At 39.1% G+C, this 20,436-nt stretch overlaps 1 protein-coding gene across 1 annotated transcript in view; it reads left to right on the top strand.

Moving 5' to 3' along the window:
* Positions 1-19,210, top strand: part of LOC134614688 (inactive tyrosine-protein kinase PRAG1-like) — a 33,716-nt gene extending 14,506 nt beyond the window's left edge. Inside the window, exons 4-6 of the mRNA XM_063458728.1 lie at positions 5,283-5,452; positions 10,845-11,581; positions 15,639-19,210. Coding sequence (XP_063314798.1) covers positions 5,283-5,452; positions 10,845-11,581; positions 15,639-16,664 — 1,933 coding nt within the window. The 3' untranslated portion in view covers positions 16,665-19,210. The remainder of the gene's footprint in view (positions 1-5,282; positions 5,453-10,844; positions 11,582-15,638) is intronic.
* Positions 19,211-20,436: the final 1,226 nt, after the last annotated feature.

The raw sequence follows: 20,436 nt of genomic DNA, 5'->3' as shown, positions 1-20,436 counted from the left end.
TGCTCTTACAAGCCTTATGTGTCATTTCACGTATTATAAGAGATGTCAAGACACTAGACCTATTTCTGTTGCAAGGATTCAGCAAGTAGCTTTTTTTTTTTTTTGTATCTTAAACAAAGTGACTTCAAAGCCTTAAATGGTATTTGTTTTATATTTCCCAGTGAGCAGTACAGCGGCAAGAGGAGGGGGTGAGTTATGTTAAGAATTTTTGTCCTTCAATTCAGCAATTTGATTTACACAATGACCTGCTGCCTTCTGTGTGGACTACCCCTGTCACCTCTTCCCACAACCTCCGTGGCAAATTCCTGGAGTGCGGCCTTGCCACATTCCGTTCTGTAGCCCCGGGCCATCCAGTAAACTGATTTTTTATTTTTATTTTTAGCTGACAATACCCTAGTATCACAGTCCAAACCTAAGGCTGCTAAGACAAATAAGTAGACAAAGAGAATTAACACAAACAAGTCAGTGAGAACTTCAGTCCATTTTTTTTTCTTTCTATTTTTTCATTCCACCTCAGAAAATGTAAATAGACTAAAGCGAAGACATAGGTTAATGATTGTTAATGTTCCAAGGAGAACAAACATTCAGCACCACAATGTCTTCTTTCAGAAACTTGCTAATTATGCCAGGAATCGGTTGCTTTTCCACATATTTTTGAGACATTCTAGCTTTTATCTCTCATGTTTTGAACCTGTTCCAAGTCTAATCACCCAGAAATATGTGCTTTGTTAGCCAAGTACATTTTCAATTTGCAGGATTTCTAAATCCCGTAAGCTTTTTTTCCCCTTTCTTTTTGTTGTCTGTTTTGAATGCTGTTTTTCCAACCTTTTCTTGCTTCTTTATCCGGAGGGACTAGCGAGTGGCTCTCCAGCAACTCATAGAACACTAGGCATTCTTTTTAGCTAGCTCATGTAGGAAACCATGGGAGGTGAATTTTAACAACTATAAAGCTACCCATGGGCTATCATTGCTATAGACTTATGTTCTTTACAAGTGTTTGTCTTACAATTACTGGTATTTCATGGGACCCATTTCAGGCACATTGTTTTTAACTACCGTATTCTCACTTGCTGATGGTGAAAAATATAAAATCGTAAATAACATTTGAATGGTGCTTGAGAGTATGATTGGCCAAAGTTGTATGCAAGTGGAAGAAATAGTTTGTGTAAAATTTTAAAATGTACGACGTAGGTAGGCAGATCTTTAAAAACCAATGGAATCTGATCCCATTGCAAGCAGGGCACCAATAAAAATCTAGGTGAAAAGGATTAGCTTAGGTCTAAAATAGCCGTTTTTTGTTTTTTTTTTTAAAATCTCTTCCACGTGGCAGTCCTGTCTGTACAGGGAGTGCAGAATTATTAGGCAAGTTGTATTTTTGAGGATTAATTTTATTATTGAACAACAACCATGTTCTCAATGAACCCGAAAAACTCATTAATATCAAAGCTGAATATTTTTGGAAGTAGTTTTTAGTTTGTTTTTAGTTTTAGCTATTTTAGGGGGATATCTGTGTGTGCAGGTGACTATTACTGTGCATAATTATTAGGCAACTTAACAAAAAACAAATATATACCCATTTCAATTATTTATTTTTACCAGTGAAACCAATATAACATCTCAACATTCACAAATATACATTTCTGACATTCAAAAACATAACAAAAACAAATCAGTGACCGATATAGCCACCTTTCTTTGCAAGGACACTCAAAAGCCTGCCATCCATGGATTCTGTCAGTGTTTTGATCTGTTCACCATCAACATTGCGTGCAGAAGCAACCACAGCCTCCCAGACACTGTTCAGAGAGGTGTACTGTTTTCCCTCCTTGTAAATCTCACATTTGATGATGGACCACAGGTTCTCAATGGGGTTCAGATCAGGTGAACAAGGAGGCCATGTCATTAGATTTTCTTCTTTTATACCCTTTCTTGCCAGCCACGCTGTGGAGTACTAGGACGCGTGTGATGGAGCATTGTCCTGCATGAAAATCATGTTTTTCTTGAAGGATGCAGACTTCTTCCTGTACCACTGCTTGAAGAAGGTGTCTTCCAGAAACTGGCAGTAGGACTGGGAGTTGAGCTTGACTCCATCCTCAACCCGAAAAGGCCCCACAAGCTCATCTTTGATGATACCAGCCCAAACCAGTACTCCACCTCCACCTTGCTGGCGTCTGAGTCGGACTGGAGCTCTCTGCCCTTTACCAATCCATCCATCTGGCCCATCAAGACTCACTCTCATTTCATCAGTCCATAAAACCTTAGAAAAATCAGTCTTGAGATATTTCTTGGCCCAGTCTTGACGTTTCAGCTTGTGTGTCTTGTTCAGTGGTGGTCGTCTTTCAACCTTTCTTACCTTGGCCATGTCTCTGAGTATTGCACACCTTGTGCTTTTGGGCACTCCAGTGATGTTGCAGCTCTGAAACATGGCCAAACTGGTGGCAAGTGGCATCTTGGCAGCTGCACGCTTGACTTTTCTCAGTTCATGGGCAGTTATTTTGCGCCTTGGTTTCTCCACACGCTTCTTGCGACTCTGTTGACTATTTTGAATGAAACGCTTGATTGTTCGATGATCACGCTTCAGAAGCTTTGCAATTTTAAGAGTGCTGCATCCCTCTGCAAGATATATCACTATTTTTGACTTTTCTGAGCCTGTCAAGTCCTTCTTTTGACCCATTTTGCCAAAGGAAAGGAAGTTGCCTAATAATTATGCACACCTGATATAGGGTGTTGATGTAATTAGACCACACCCCTTCTCATTACAGAGATGCACATCACCTAATATGCTTAATTGGTAGTAGGCTTTCGAGCCTATACAGCTTGGAGTAAGACAACATGCATAAAGAGGATGATGTGGTCAAAATACTAATTTGCCTAATAATTCTGCACTCCCTGTACATTTGTGCAAGACATATCTGTTGGGGTAAGGATATCATTACTGGCATCTCCTTACTTTTTTATTACATTGTGGATGGACAGTTGGTTTTGCATTCTGTTACACCTTTTGAATCCAGAATGTTTGCATCATTATGGGTCATTTGCATCTGTATGGCATCTCAACAGATGTCTAAATGGGGGGAGAGAGAAGGCATGCATACCTGATGCATATAGTACAAGTCAAGTGATCTGAAAAAGATTTCTGGATAACAAATCCATAAACTAAAGCTGAACTTGGGGATAAATGGAACTTTGTTTTTTGAATGTTGTAATAATAATTAGAATAGAAGATGGCAGTTTCTGTCTAGTTTTTTCTGCTGCATTGTTTCCTGCATGTAATTTTATTTTAAATATTCATGAATATTTTATAGCTGGCGTAGTTTCTGTTTCTGCTTAAAAGTGTACTTCTTGAAAAATAAGGAGAAAACCTTGTTTAACCAGTTTGACAATGGGGAATAAAACCTGGATATTCTGGCCGTTCTTTCTTGGCTGGCTTACAATGGCTATTTTCTGTCTGCTTTATGATATTGACATAGAATCATTTCTAGAGATGGCCCTGAGTTTATGCAAGACCTCTTGGCAATTATTAAACTGACTGATGTATTGCTGCAAGGACTGGACACTGCATATTTGAAACACATGCTTATTATTTGCAATATCCTTGCAATCTTAATAGATGCAGCTTTCTTTCCAAAACGTTATTTTCCAACGAACCGTTTATATGACTTGTAGGATGTATTTTCCAATAACCCTTATCAGTCATTGTTGCTTTCTGGCTGTTTTTTATTAGAAAAAAATAAGACCCACACCTGGAAACAGGGTTACTAGCAACGTTGGTTCCCCCAGACCTGAGGGCTGGAGACAGTCCTCAAACACTCACAGTCCATTGGAAAATCCTTTCCTTAATATTTAATTACCAGTCATATGACTAAATATTGCACGTTTTAAATTTGTCCTGTAGCATCTTTTTTCCCCTTTGTGGATCCCGTTATAGACAGTTGCCTTTTAGCTCCCTTTTAAACCAATCAGTAAACACATGTTTCTGGGGGTATGGGGAAACCTATACAGGCCTTGCACAAATGTATTGCACCTGGGCATATGCAAATAGCTGTTTGGGCTTCGTAAATCACATGTTAAGTTTATTACACTTATCAGAACTGTAAAGCACAAGTGCTACTTACAGACACAGTAAAGATCAAAATTACTAAGCTGCAAAACTATTCCAGCTGACCGGTCACATTTCAGATATTTGGACAACCCAATAACGAACTATTGTGTTGTGCTTATCTGAACCATTTTTATTTAACTGGTTCTTTTTGTCTGGATATCCTGGCACAGCCAGATCATACCATGTAAACACTGTTAAAGCAGTGCCTACACTAGAAGTAATGCATAAATGGTAAGCTCATTTGAGCAAATCCTTCTTCATCTTCTGTCTCTGACAAGTAATTGCCATACGGAATATTCAAAATTACCTCTTTTCTATAATTGTAAATCACTGCAGAATATTTTGATGTTATATTAAGGCTAATAAAAATACACAAGTGCATATTTCTTGTTCAGTATTAGAGATGACCTGAACCTGTAAGGTAACGGGGCAGTTTTTTTGCCCTAGACATGGAACTTCTGCAACACTAAATTGTGTATTTTATGTTTATTTTTCCTGCACTCCTAACCCTCAGTAGATATTTCAGAGAACATTTTGATTTAAGTATACATACATGTTTTGTGTAAATAGGAGTTTCTCAGAGTGCCTTGAGCTACACCCAAACCCTATCCACCTGCAGGATTTCTGCATATCTTGCTGGATCGAGTTTCCGTTTCAAACAGACCCACCTGTGTTAATTTTAAGAATTGGTTGAAATGCTAAAAAACCTGTATCACTACTTAGAGAGGAACTGCCACATTTGGTTTTAGCCATTATGTTCCGCTCAGTAAATGTAACTGAAGAAAATCTCTGTCAAATGTATAGGACAGAGAGTACAATTTTACAATAGCTTTTAATAAGATCTGTTAAGGCTGTTATGAATTTATCAGCCTCGGAAACGCAAACTGCTTGTGATCACAGGTTTGCTAAACAGATTGTTTTTGTGTTGTGATTAGTCCTAGTGAATTCTTTTTTTTGTGTGTATAAAACAAAAATTATTAGAGAAAAATCGTGGCAAAATCAAGGTAACTAGTATTGAATGTCCTTAATGGTTCATAAAATACAAAGCTGTTGTCAGGACAAATACAAAATAGGTGTGTCTATGTATAAGTGTACTTGTCAATTAACTGGAGGCGTATAGACCTTAAGTGCAAAATGTACAGTATTGTCCAACACATTTATTTGTTTTTTCCCTCTCAAGGAGTCCGCCCAAACTGATTAAGAGTAGCACTGAGCTGGGAACCTTCAGCCTTGGTTCTGTGGAGAGTCTTGGAGAATCCTTTAAGGCAACGAACTCCAATCCAAACATCAATGTCTGTTTCAGCACAGGATCTATGGACAGTCTGGATTCCAAGGCTTGCAGCGAAGGAGGTAACTTAATACATGAACATCCTCAACATGCTATGTATGTACTTATATGCTCTTCCTTACACATATTAATCTATTAAGGACACCGCTTCAGAAGTAAAAGGCCAGCATGACAGAAAATGTCCATCATGTGTCCTTAAGGGGTTAAAGGAAGGGGAGGGAGGAGGGGAGATTTTATCAAAATATGGTACAAAGTACTAAAAGTCAGGCAATCACAATGGAAACCAGTTGAACCAGCAGGCACATTCCATTAGTGATTCCTTTTAATGTACACATTTGCACCCCTTTTCAGACACAACACTTTGTGTAATCTCCCTTTGGGTATCTTCTAGTTACTACATTTAAATAAACACATAATATAAATATGTATGTATGTATGTATGTATGTATGTATGTATGTATGTACGGTGTGTGTGTGTGTGTGTGTGTGTGTATATATATATATATATATTGGTGTATTTAGGATTTGGGCTGCCCTAGGCAGGACGGTGCTCGGGCACTCCTTCCCCCAATTAAAATTTTCCCTACCCCTTCCTGCCAAGGCCGCACTTTGACTGACAGACGCACACACTCACTGACAGACGCACACTCTCATATACACTGACAAATAATGACATACACACACACTATTACTTGGACACCGACAGACGCACACACGCACTCACTGCCGCGCGCTCTCCCTGACTGACACACACACTTACAGACACATACACATTTCTCCCAACACTCACAATTTTTTTTTTTTTAAATCCACCCAGCCTCCCTGGTAGAGCTGGAGAAGATTGCCTACCTGTCCAGAAGGGCTGCTGGTCGGGCAGGCAGGCGGCGCACAGGCTGATTAGGCGGCGAGGGAGCTTTAATCTTCCTTCTCAGCTCCCTCGCGCACCGCTTAGTGATGTTGGGAGCCGGTCTGACGTCATATTCCGGCTCGTGGCTTCATTAAGCGGCACGGAGGGAGCTGAGCAGGAAGAGCTCAGGTGAGTATGCTCCCTCGCTGCCAGCCTCGGTGGGGGTGGGGTCTTAAAAGTGGCCAGCTGGCCAGCTCTTGAGCCCCCCAGGACACGAAGCAAACAAGGGATCTGCCTGGGCGTTTGGGGGTGGCTTTTTTTGCCGCCCCCTGCAAAGTGCCACCCAAGGCAGATGCCTTGTTTGCCTCGCGGAAAACACGTGTGTGTATAATAAACTATCTCTGAAGTGTGCTCTGAAATTTCTTAGACCTGTGCAAGAGAGATCTGGGTATAGATGGAAAGTGTGTGTGTTTTTTTTTTTTTTTTGCAATGATTCCTTTAAAAAAAAAAAATAAATAAATACAATTTATATATGAACAGTATATATAACATATACTGTTCTTATATAATAAAGTAACAGGCTAGTTCATGAACTGAGTCTTTGTTACATGAGATGCCAAACTTTTTAAGGTTAAGTGGAGGGTTTAGTGTCAGTTTAGAAGATCCCTTATGTTAAGCTTCTGTTAAAGCTATTGCGACATCTGCCCTCTGCGCAGACTTAATGTTCCCTGAATAAAATAAAGCTGCCAGGTCTCGCTGCTCAACAGGTTGCCACTCCCTGTCTCTATTTATAATCTGTCTCCAACAGGGCTCAAATCACAAACTATAGAATGCTTTTTTATGCTCTCTACCTGAACAAAGCAAACACTCTTCAATTGCAGTGTTGGCAAAATAGCTGCTTCCAATGGGTCTGCTGGTTATTACTCAGATAGCAACATTTATTGGGACTGTTTTATTGTGCAACAATGCAAAGTGCACATCATCATTAAATGGGCAGGCATAACCTCAACTTTTTGTTTCAAACTGGAACGAGGGTCTGTTTTGGAGACATAGTGACAATGGGAGCAAGTTTAAGGATCCCCTTAGGTGCTATTGTGCCTTCAGCACTTCTTATTAGATCACGGCTGTATTTACCACCAAACATTAAACAGTAGGACACTGCTCCAAAATATAGAATCTTCTCCTTTCTTAGCTTCTCCGTATGAGGTTTTCATCCATCAAGGTCATTGCCCTAAAGTGAACGTTTTCAAACACAGGTGTCCAATCTCGCTCTAGAATTCGCTACCAGCTGTTCAGTGCAGTAGAGATTGCTTGTCTGTTTACATAAACTGATCATAGGAAAGGCATTGGGGGAGATGTTTTTTATTTTTGTGGGGTGGATTCCTGATCGGTAGGATTTAGATTATGGGAGCACTGAAATGGAAAGAAATAAAACAGATGCTGCTCCCACACCATAAATAAACTATGAAATTAGTGAAGCTATCTGTAAGCTATGCTTGCCTGTCACCCTAGATCAGGGATGGCTAACCCAAGGCTCTGTCCTTGGTCCCCTTCTATTTTCTCTTTATACTGCCTCTCTTGGCAAACTTATTACCTCATTTGGATTCCACTACCACCTGTACGCTGATGACAACCAGATAACTCTCCTCCCTAGACCTCTCCCCTGCCATCCTGCAGCATGTCACTGCTTGCCTTTCTTCCATCTCTGACTTGATGTCCTCCTGCTTTCTGAAACTACATCTTTCTAAAATTGAGCTCCTTGTCTTTCCTCTTCCTAATACTGATCCTGTTCCAAGTTAGTGGTATCCACATCAGTCCATTATTGCAAGTTGGCTGTCTTGGTGTCATACTTGATTCTGGCCTCACCTTTGAGCCTCACATCCATCATGTTATGAAGTCCTGTAGATTCCATCTTAAAAACATTGCCCGCATCCGCCCCTTTCTTACGCAAAATGCTACTAAGGAGCTTGTCCATGCTCTAGTAATTTCCCACATGGATTATTGTAACCCTCTCCTAATTGGTCTTCCCAAAAACTGTATTGCCCCAGTACAGACTGTAATGAATGCTGCTTGTAGATTAATTTTCCTCTCTAGTTGGTCCTCTCACACCTCACCCCTCTGTCATTCCTTTCATTGGCTTCCTGTATCCTATAGGAGTCAATTCAAAGTGCTAACCCTTGGCTTTAAAGCACTGAAAAATGTAAGCCCCTCTTATATCTCTTCAACGATCCATAGGTATGCCTCTTCTTGGTCTCTCCACTTTGCCGCTGTTCGCACCCGTATGGAAAACTCTCGCTTGCAGGACTTCTCGCGGGCGGCTCCCTTCCTATGGAATAGCCTGCCTACCGCCATCAGACTCTCCCCTATTCTTCAATCGTTTAAGAAGTGCCTTAAAAGACATCTCTTTAGGAAAGCCTCCCTTAGTAACCTCTACCTCACATACCTGTCTCTTGCTCTCTCCTACAGGGCAGCACATTACTCTCCCCTTCAGCTCAGCTCCCACCTTATTTGATTGCTATTTCAAGTCCTAATGTGTTTTATACCCCACTTCCTATAGACCCTATAGCTCATTTGAGCAGGGTCCTCTTCAACCTATCGTTCCTGAAAGTTTTCTTGTAATTGTCCTATTTATAGTTAAATCCCCCCTCTAATAATATTGTAAAGCGCTACGGAATCTGTTGGCGCTGTATAAATGGTAATAAATAAATAAAGAAATGTGAAATTAACGTTTTCTTGATGTTTGAATATTAGACATTACTATCACTAACCATCCACAAACATATAATACTGTTTACTTTTAAAGTACTTTTTCACTCTTTAGCACTCTAAATATTCATAAATGAAAATTACCAGTTATAGAGTTTTTCAAAATTAGGATTCATAATTTACCCCCTTCTTAATTTGTCCCCTATTTTATTGTTTTGTCTGTACTTTGGAAAATATTGTAGTTCATTCACTGCACAAGAGTGATGGAATTCTGAACTCAGGTGTATTTAAAATATATATAATATTATTATAATATACACACATCGTATTTACTTACATCTAATGTGCATTCAAATTTTGAAACCTTGAAGACGAAAAATATTTCCGCTAGTACATGTAATACACCTCTGTACAAGAAGATACTGCTATGCGAAATAGATTCAGTGGCGCATTAGAATAGAGAACGTCGCACTAGATATAACTGACATTGGACGCGAATTTGCCTGTGCAAAATTTGGAATTTGCATTGCGACAAAGATGCGAGGTGCAGCTTTACTGTACATAAACAAACTCCTGCGTCCCTGTCGCAACAATATAAATTCGCACCGGATGCCAGTCGTATCTAATATACCATTTGCACTCTAATCTGATTCGCATTGAGAATTTATTTTTCCAGTAAAGGTGCGCATTAGATTCAAGTAAATACAGTGTGTGTATATGAATGTATGTGTGTATTATATTTATTTCACTATCAAGCCTAGTTTTAAATCTGTTAAATCCCCCCCCCCCCCCTCCAATACAAACTTGTCACACTGTATGCTGTGCAGGCAATGTGGCAACTATATATTGACAATCCTTTTTGTGCAGCGTCAACAAACACCAGACATAGAGGTCACTTACTGAAATATTTGTTTTCCAATATTCCTCTCTGATGAAACCATAGACAGACAGCTTGTGCCCTTCTATACTTATCATTCACTGTATGCTTTATTATTAACAGAGGATTGGACACATCAATTTGTAATTAACATCTAGCCCTCTTCAGACAATCAGAAAATTAGTCATTTATTGCATTTTATTGGTGTGCAAACACCAGGAGAAAACAGGCATGTTAATGTTCTTGCCGTAAGAAAGATTATCTTAACTATCGATTAGAAATAATGCAAGTACAGTATTATTAAGGACATGCTACTAATCATTTACTCTTTATCCTGGCACTTTAGTGACCTGCAATTAGTCATAGGGATAGGTACAAGCCGAACGACCCTCTCCAAAATACTTAAATGTTCTGATACCCAAACATTTCGAATTCATTTGGGTGAGTTCAGTGGAATTAAATGACAAAAAAATATAACCGAAGTCGGTGAATGGGCAATGCTGTGCTTTTGCTTCATCTATAAGAAGATATATATTGGAAACAGTGCTTCCTCAATGCAACATTTACATTTTTACCCATGGAACCATTATCACAACAATCAACAGCCAGGTTGAATGTTGTATGGGTAAAAACCTAAAACAAAAAATGCCTCTAGTGGCTGTCGGGTAGTCAAATATTGCAGTTTCTCTAAAATATTGACATTATAAGGTTAATGGGACAGGGACAGTGCAATCAGATAAAGTGGTCTGGGTGCCTATAGCGTCCCTCTAAGTTTTGTAATAACTTTTTAACAATTTTGATGTTATCTGTAGCCTTTGCAATTAGTTTCAACTTTGTGTAATATCCCTACTATTGTTACTATATTAACAAAGCTAGTAGTTTCCAGGCTGGCTACATATATTTCAATACTATTATAAGGTTAAGTGGGTATGGATTGACAAAAAAAAAGGAATAGTTGCTGTCCACAATTTCATAAAATATCCATATGTACCCAAATTAACTTAAATATCCTTTGTTTTTCTAGGTCAATCAGTGGAAACCCTTAATTCACCTAAACTGAATGTTGACGAGAAAAAGCATTTTGCACAAGTTTCCCTTTCTGTGGATTCTGGTGAAGACACTCAAAATGGTGCACTGCAACCCCCACCATTGCCTGTGAAGAAATCTATCAACAGAGCTTGTTCTGCACCTGATAACTCTGCTTGGGGTCGGGCCTACCCACCAAGAAATGGAGTTAATGTTAACAGCCCACGGCTAAATCCCAGTCACTCAGAAGGCAACGTTTGTGGAGATGAAACAATGCTATCTGGTTGTCCATTGAGTCCAGGAGATAAACATGCAATGTTTTCTTCTTCTGAATCTTTGGAGAAGTGTTGCAGAGGACTTGGTCACCGAAATGAAATTCGGAACAGGAACTTTCCTCAAAGCAGGGTGACGCAAGCCATGTCTGCCTCAGAGTTAAATGTTTCTAGCCATACTTCCTCTGGATCAAGCTTGCAGCTCCACCACTTGCTCAGCAACATCGACAGCAGGGAAGGGATGTACGCCAAGCTCAGTGGTCTTTATGCTCAGTCCACGCGTCGCTTAATGACTAAATGCGAGGACTTCTTCATGCGGGACCAAAAGAAAGAACTGCACTTTAACGAAAACAACTGGTCACTGTTTAAGCTGAGTAGTAACAAGCCATGCTGCAATGCTGGGGATGCCATTTATTACTGTGCCACATGTGCCAAAGATCCTCACAATAACTATGCAGTAAAAGTAAGTATTGCCTATAATTTAAAGTCTTGTATACTGTAAATACTCTAGAACAGCGGTTCCCAAACTGTGCGCCCCAGGGCGCCGCGACGTGCACACAAGGGGTGCCGCAGAATGTTACCCCGGTGCTATGATTATAGCACCAGGGAAACATTACTGCTGAACAGGGGCCCGGTCAAGTTCCGTGGCCCTTTTAAGACCGCGACTGTTCCCCTGTAATGTCGGCCGGCTGGGAGGAAATGACAGCCTGTCACTTCCTCACAGCATCCTGCAGGGAGACAGCGTGGGAGGAGGCAGCCACAGCATGAGGGGAGAGGAGCATGAAGAGCTCTAGATCCCTTACTCCCACCAGCAGCAGGACTCCAAGCCACCCTCCTGGCACAAAATGTAAGCTGACAGGAGGGTGGCTGGAGATATAAAAAAAATAAATAAATAATCACTTGTATGTGTGACCTTGGAAAAATACGGAAATATTAAGGGCGCCTTGAACATAAAAAGTTTGGGAAGCGCTGCTCAAGAAGTCTCATTTAACCAAAATGTTTTTACAGTGAAGCAATAAGTTTAACAATGGCTGTTTAAGTAGAAAATGTATTATTACTAATTATTACTCCAATCACTGCTGTAGTGATTATGATGCCAGGAGTTCCTCTGACCTAGTACCTCAGTATTGGAGCAAACCATTTAGTAATGACTTGCCCTTTTACCTGGGTCACCTCTGTTCTCCGACACTCACTGGTGATTAGTGACACACCTCCAGCTTCTCTGGATCCCTTGTTGCCGTGGGTGTCGCTATTCATCAGCTGAGACCTACAGCTGACTGCTCTCCACCAATGGATGTTGACATTAGCCGGACCGGAAGTTGGCAAAAGCTGCACATTCAAACTCAAGGCACCATGACCATTTCAAAACACTGAAGTGGACATGGTTCATGGCCCTTTTAAAGTTTGTCAATGTATTTTTAAAAGATTAGACCATTAACCCCTTAAGGACACATGACATGTCATGATTCCCTTTTATTCCAGAAGTTTGGTCCTTAAGGGGTTAAAGGAACACTCCATTGCCCAATTGGGCACAAATTAGAAATCACTGTTTAGTGGATATACCCAATGAATACATGCATGTTTCATTGGAGGTATATCTTAAAAGAGCTTGAACCTTTGCAAGCCCTCCCCTTTTTCCCCAGAAAAGCATTGAGAAGTGTCTGAATGTCTCCCTCTGTGCACAAGCACACACTTACAGCATTCTAGTCTGTGGACGCTGGTCTGGGGCCTGATCTAAGGTATGAGGTGGGGAGTCAGGTGTGCTTAAGTAGGGAGCCCAACCTCTTAACCCACAGAGCCCATTTTTGTACAGTGGGATATAAACTAAACTGTTCCAGAACCCCGATAATGGCTTGTCAAATTTGCAGCACATGCAACTTTCCAAATAAGCAGAAATGCTCTGCAAACAGATTTGTCTGAACATCAGTTGTAATCTACAGAAAGACTGATTGTCAAATACAAATAATGTATAATGTATTTAACATGAGGCTACATCATCTCTTTCAATGTATTGTAGATAAACTCTGAGATCACTTTATCACCCTTCCTGTGAGTGTTCCTGTGGGGGAGAGGAGTTGCTGGCTAGTGCTGCGATGTCTGTTCTATTTGTCAAGTTCATAGAACACAGAGAGTTTATTTACATATGGAAGGATATATATATATGTATTTGCAGACCATCTTGTGTATTTTTACAGAATTTGGTTATCCGCACAAACTGCTGAAAAGTTTAACTAACCGCTTAATTCCACGTGGTTTCATGTTTATTGTCATAAGAAGACAAACTGTTTAATGCAAACACTAATATGCATAGGTGCAAATAAATCTTGCATAAGTTACTTTTAGGGCCATAATACAGACAGTCCTCACTTACCAATCAGGTTCCGTTCTTGCGACCCGGTCGCAAAACGAATTTGTCGGTAGGTGAGGATGCGTTATTGAGCATGCACAAGAGAGCAGGTATACGTTTGGGAAAATTACCTGAACATAGACCAGCTCTCTAACGTGGGGAATCCTAGAGAGCTGCTCGTAAGAACGAGCTGTCGTAAAACAGGTAGGTCGTAAAGTGAGTATCACCTGTAGTCACAATCTATCTGACAAATACATGATTAACCCTCTCACTACTGAGAACTTTTTAATTGAAAGCATATTCGCATAACCTTTATTTGAAGCAGGGGACTCATAGCTTGCATATTAACAGATCATATCTCATTTCCTATATGGATGGGTTTGCTGACAAACGTAAAAACTAAAATCATGTAAATTTACACCATTTTTATAATTCACTTATATGTTTCATAAATGTATGTGGGAAATTAAGAGCTTTTGAAAAGTATGCATTGTCCTTTTATTTTGCAATATTTCACACAGGGTCTGAAATGCAAGCTTTCTCACATGTGAGAATTTGTTAAATAAAAATGGTCAATATTTTACTTGTATAGTAAAGAAAAGGGAATTGAGGGCACAACCAGAACATGCATTTATTAGCTGTCCTCAATTCCTTTTTCTCATTACTGTGTGACTTTGGAGCCCAGACTAGATTCCTTTTGGCTTGAGCATCCTGTCCTGTACCCCGGCTTACAGATACTTCTTAAGAGGTGACCACAGTAAAGGATACATTTTAGGAGGTTTTGGATATTAAGGTCACTTTACTTATAACTTTCGTATGATATAGAGCAGATATGATATGCATTGTGAGTATATCAAAGCACTATGACTTTAATTGTTTAATTTTGACACTGCATTTTTTTAATATTGTTTTTTTTTTATCACATTAATTTTGCATTATATATATTCACAATGCTCTTATCTTACAACAGATTTTTTAAATACACTTTAACTCATTTAGCACTTGTGCTATTTAATATGTCTCCCACGTGTAGGACCCATTGATGTTGGGGTGCTGTGAAATAGTGGTGGGCTTAACGCAATATTGTAATATGGTGTGACTGAACCCCTATATTTGTTTGCTGATATAGGTGATTTTAAGTAGCCTTATATAACATTTTAAACTGTATTTTTATGTGTGTGCTGTTCTGTAATCAATACTTTACTTATAGGTGTTTGTAAGGACCTTGAATGCATTTAGTAGTAGAATTTACTATAAATTGCAATATGTGTAAAAAAGAATGTCTGTATTTGAGCATAATGTCCACATGCAATAAATACAGTTACATCATTTTTTTTCTAAAATAAAAGTATTTAAAATTGCCATATCAATCTTTATCAATCTCTGGAACACTAATGTAACGCTGACGGTGAAATGGTAGAGTTCATTCACTCCTCCCACTTCCTGACTGTAAAAATAAAATGATCCATTGAAACTGTTACTGTTTGAAAGTAGGAGGTTGGCTTACATTTTCAGAAATTATACATTCATTATATCAGTAACTAGTTTCCTCTATCAGAGAAATTTGTTCCGCTACAGGCTGGTAATCATAACTAGATAGGACTAAATTTTTATCCTGCAAAAAAGATAAAAAACAAAAATGTTTGTACTCCTTTTTTGGTATTGCAAACAATGTCCTACTGGGGACTGGTATAACTATTTCCAGAGCAATTTATATGTTAGGCTGCCCTCGTTACTGTTAGTTCACGAATAACTGGGTCCATCAGAGTTACCGTAGCCAAGGACCATGTACTAAACCCAACGACACAGGGTTTCCAAAATAGGTCACAAACGCAAGATTGTTTGGTTTTTGTTTGTTTTATTTTTTTTATTATTATCATTTTATTTATTTTAATGCTACTTTGGAGATTATCCAACTCTCCCATGATTGCATCTTGGATATTTTAATTAAGACTAAAATTAAAATATTTAATACAAATTCAAGATTTTAATTTTCTACAATTTGGAGCTTAGTGAATAAACTCATGTAGTGCAGCTAAAAATATACACTTTCAGTAATTTCTTGCTAACATGAGGTTATGAATTACCACTATTAACTTTTGCATGCTTTTTTTCTGCACTGTGCTGATATAGTAATTAATCGGTTCTTATTTTACTTCTTGTATTTTTTCAGATGTGTAGAACAGAGGACACAAAGACTTCATACTGTAGCCTCTCGCTGCCAGTCCATTATAACATACAGCAGGATTGTGGCCATTTTGTGGCTACGGTGCCCTCAAGTATGCTGCATCCCCCAGAGACATCCAAGGACTGTCAAACTAACGAGAGTTCACAGTCTGGTTCTTTACGTGAACAGGAATGCGTGGTGGTAATCACCCGGGAAGTGCCACACCGTACCACGGCAGACTTTGTCAAGGAGTCTGTGTCCATACATAAAGCCCAACCAGAGGTTTATGAGCGCCAAGTTTGCCTTCTTTTGTTGCAGCTCTGTAATGGTTTGGAACATTTAAAGGAGCATGGCATTATTCACAGAGATCTCTGTTTGGAAAACCTGCTTCTTGTCCACTGTCAGACTTCCCCCAACAAAATGAAAGATGGCAAGTATGTTCCCAGGCTCATTGTCAGCAACTTTTCTAAAGCTAAACAAAGGCCTGGCTCAGAGGACCTCCGGCCCAGGAGGGATAAAACCAGGCTGGCTCCTGAAATCATGGTTGCTTCCCAATACAAGAAATTTGATGAGTTTCAGACAGGGATCCTTATTTATGAACTTCTTCATCAGTCCAACCCATTTGAGGATAGAACTAGCCTTCAAGAGCAGGAGTATACTCAGAAGGACTTGCCGTCACTTCCTAATCTGTCGGTTTACTCTAGAGGGCTACAACACCTAGCCCACTTATTGTTGGAGGCTGACCCAATCAAGCGCATCCGAATATCTGAAGCCAAGCGTATTCTTCAATGCTTGTTGTGGGGTCCGAGGAAAGACTTAACAGATCAGCCGTTCAGTCATGAAGAGGCTCTCCACTGCGCTTTGCAGAACTGGATTGATATGAAAAGGGCACTTCTCACAATGAAGTTTGCGGAGAATGCCCTGGAGCCAAAGCATAACATTTCACTAGAGGACTGGTTGTGCTGTCAATACTTGGCATCTGCCGATCCGTGCTACCTTTACAAAACACTGAAACTTATTAAGCTCATTTAATCCTTACTTGGTCATTCTAAGGACAACTGAAACATTATGAGTAAATCCTCGAACTTTAGCCCTTTTACTGAACAGTGAGCAATGTCTTGTAGAACAAACTTGTAGAACAAACCATGGCAAGACCATATAGAAGATGAGACCCTACTAAATGTGCTAAAGGTGCTGGTCTTGAGAAATTCCTCACAAAGGATAAAAATTACACATTCACTGTTTCACAACTTTGTTAACACAAAAAAGAAGTAGAGCATTTCCCACAAAATTTCCTTTACCGAAGCACATCTGAATTTGTATCAGATCATTAACACTCGAAAATAAGGTTTATAAACCTTTTATATAACTTGTGGTTGTAATACAAGCTGATGAAGGATATGTATTCTTTATTATTCATTAATACTGTACTAGGATAGGAAAAAAATAAAGCTACATTTTTTTTATTTTGTTCCGGTAAGTTATCATGGAAAAGAAAAAATTAACACACAAAACTTTGACCATTGTATTACACTTTTAAAGTGGCACAGTTATAAACCCATTTTGCCCCATGTATACAGCACTTTAAAAAGCCAATTCCCTTGAATTAAAATGTGACTCCAGCATATAAATACAAACTTCTTCTCTATCTCTCTCTGTCTCACTCCCTCTCTCCCTCTCTCTCTCTACAAAATTATATTCTGTAGACTTTTTAACTGAACTGCAGCAAGCATGGACACAGTGTTTGTGGTTTTATTTTGTGTTCCTTTTTTCTTTTTTATTCATTTGTATTCAGAAATGTAAAATAACCCCTGGTAAGTGCATTTGTTCACTTTCTGATGGAAATGATTGACCAGGGATGTATTATAAAATATATAGGCCTGTCTAAAGGAGTGATTTTAATATTATGAGAATGTATTATACAAGTTGTTTATAATGACAGTGCCACTTTAATTGTAAAATTATTTATATGTAAGTTGATATATAGTCCCTTACCAATGTGAGTTCCAGATTTAATCAATAAAAACCTTGAAGGGATTTTTAGGAACTGTTATTCTTGCATTGAGTTACGCTTTCCACTGTAAAAACTGGAAAATGTCTGGTGCCAAGTCATTTATTTGGAGCTGTCCACAAAAAAAAAGCTAAAATAAAAGGAAACAATCTATATTTGAGAATATCTATGCTTAACTTTAGGGACACATGGAATTTTAATTTTTAACATGGAATTGTTAAAAATGTATCGTGAGTTTTTTACCTACAAAGAAACTAATGGAATGATCTAAATCAACCACTTTGTACAAATATTGCTCTGGTTTTGCCTTTTTGAATAATGAAACAATAGGGTGGGTTTATCAAAGTCCTCCATTCTAAAAGGTGGCCTACAGTACTCAAGATGAGGGAATATCCCTGGAAACCAGTGGAACCAGCCGGTACTGTCCATTATTTTGCACCACATTTTAGAACAGAACACTTTGGTAAATCTCTCCCTCCTAACCCATCCAGGTCTTGACAGCCTATGTCTGCATGACATTTTATTGCTGGCAATAGGAAGATAAATTTAATTTGGCTGTCATATCTTTTTTTTTTATTTTTATTTATTTTTTTACATTTTTGTGTTACAACATTGTAAAGAAAACACCCAAGATTGCTGCATTGTTTCTGAAGTTCCCACAATAATATTTTATTGTATAAATTACAGCAATACAGATCATTTTATGGGTGACTGCTATTACCTGTGCAGATAATATTACTGGTTTTATTTTCATACAATCTTTAAAAACATAGCGATAACCAGTGATTCTCACTTTAACAGGTAACTGAATATGTACATATGTATGTATCATAGATGTACATATGATTGTGTGTATAAATATATGTGTGTATATATATATATAAATAGAAAGTTATTATAACCTTTCTTCATGGCCTAAGACACATTGCAGTGCAGTGGTTTGTCTGCTTTTAGGCAAAGAAGGGTAAAAACAAAAATGGCTGTTTACACTGAAGTCCATTACACTCTTTACTAAGTATTTAAAAGGACATTATATTGTCTCCTAGAGATTTTTAGCTGGTAGGAACCTTTGATATCATGAGGGCATGTCCCACAGGTTTGGAGGGTTTACGTTGGAGAAGTTCATGTGTTATACTATATTGATGGAAACTGGTGGATTGTGAGAAAGGACTGTAAAGAGTTGTCTATCCTGTATGTTATACTGAATACATATTGTAGTGGGCAGCAACCCTGGCCATTACTCCCTTGCTAAAGAGAAATTGATCTGGGAAGACAGCGGTATATTAACAAATGATGGAAAATGGACTTATACATGTACTGTTTAAGAGCCACGCAGATGCATATGAGAGCAAATGGAATTTTTTAAATTAATTTTCAGCTTTTGTTTTATACAGATACACCTGTAGAATGTTCTAGGGCTGGGATGGCCAAAAAGTGTATTTTCAGTTGTTAAACCATGACAGTCTTAAAACTCTTAAACAGCTGAGGATCTATTTTTTGTTTTTTGCCTGTCTTATTTTAGAAGACAGCATTTGAAGGTCTAGCAACAATTAATGGCCCTGATTTTAAAATTTAATATGGCTTCTGGGAGAAAGTGTAATGTATTTTCTTGTTTTTTTTAGATAAATACTAATTTCATCTTGTTTCACATTTCCTACATCCTAATTGTTGAAAATAAAATTTTGAAAAAAATATCATTAGATTCCTTCATTTTATTGATTTTTATTATGTAATATTTATGTTATAGCCTAAGCGTTTGTTTTAATTACCGTATTTATTGGCGTATTACACGCACTTTTTCTCCCTGAAAATAGGGGGAAAATGATGGGTGCGTGTTATACGCCGATATACCATGTTTACTTACCTGTCTTGAAGCGTGGGCCAGTGTTCAGCGCGCACCGAGGTACTGGAACTTCAATTTCAGGTTTCCGGTTCCGGCAGTTGTGCACACTTCCTTTCAGTCCCGCCGGAAACCGGAACCTGAAATTGAAGTTCCAGTACCGCGGTGCGCGCTGTGAAGCCGGCCCACGCTTTAAGACAGGTAAGTAATTATGGGACAAGGGGAGGGGGGGACACTATGGGACAAGGGGAAGGGGGGACACTATGGGACAAGGGGAAGGGGGGACACTATGGGACAAGGGGAAGGGGGGACACTATGGGACAAGGGGAAGGGGGGACACTATGGGACAAGGGGAAGGGGGGACACTATGGGACAAGGGGAAGGGGGGACACTATGGGACAAGGGGAAGGGGGGACACTATGGGACAAGGGGAAGGGGGGACACTATGGGACAAGGGGAAGGGGGGACACTATGGGAGGGGGGGAATTTCCTGTAATTTCCTTCTTAAAATCAGGTGCGTGTTATACGCCGATAAATACGGTATTTGATTATAATGTACAGTTTGGATGAAATTTCTGCCTTTTCGGTTTCATCTGGACAGATTCAAATGTACTCAAAATCCATGCAGTGCAACATTTCGTTATCAATATCCAGATTTTGATGTCAGAATTTCCCTGGATGGTAGTGAATATTTTATTAATTGGACTGGTGGGCATCAGACTTTAGTGAATAGGCTCCCTCGGATTCCACTTTGAATTTGAAACACAGGGATGGATTTGCAAGTATGTAGAGTAGACCACAGCTGACAAGTACCTGTCTGTTACAGGTGGTACTACAAAAGTGGTGTTTTGGCTTCTCAAGAAGAATAAGAGAGTCTGAAAGCCTCTATTGGGGAAACCGGTATTTGCAAGCTTTTTAAATATTCCCCAATGACTAACTCCATAAATAAACGC

This window comes from Pelobates fuscus, chromosome 6 (genome assembly GCF_036172605.1).
Source record: "Pelobates fuscus isolate aPelFus1 chromosome 6, aPelFus1.pri, whole genome shotgun sequence".
In the NCBI taxonomy this organism is placed as follows: Eukaryota; Metazoa; Chordata; class Amphibia; order Anura; family Pelobatidae; genus Pelobates; species Pelobates fuscus.
Note: the sequence above shows the minus strand (reverse complement) of the source record. Positions and strands in the feature narration are given on the sequence as shown.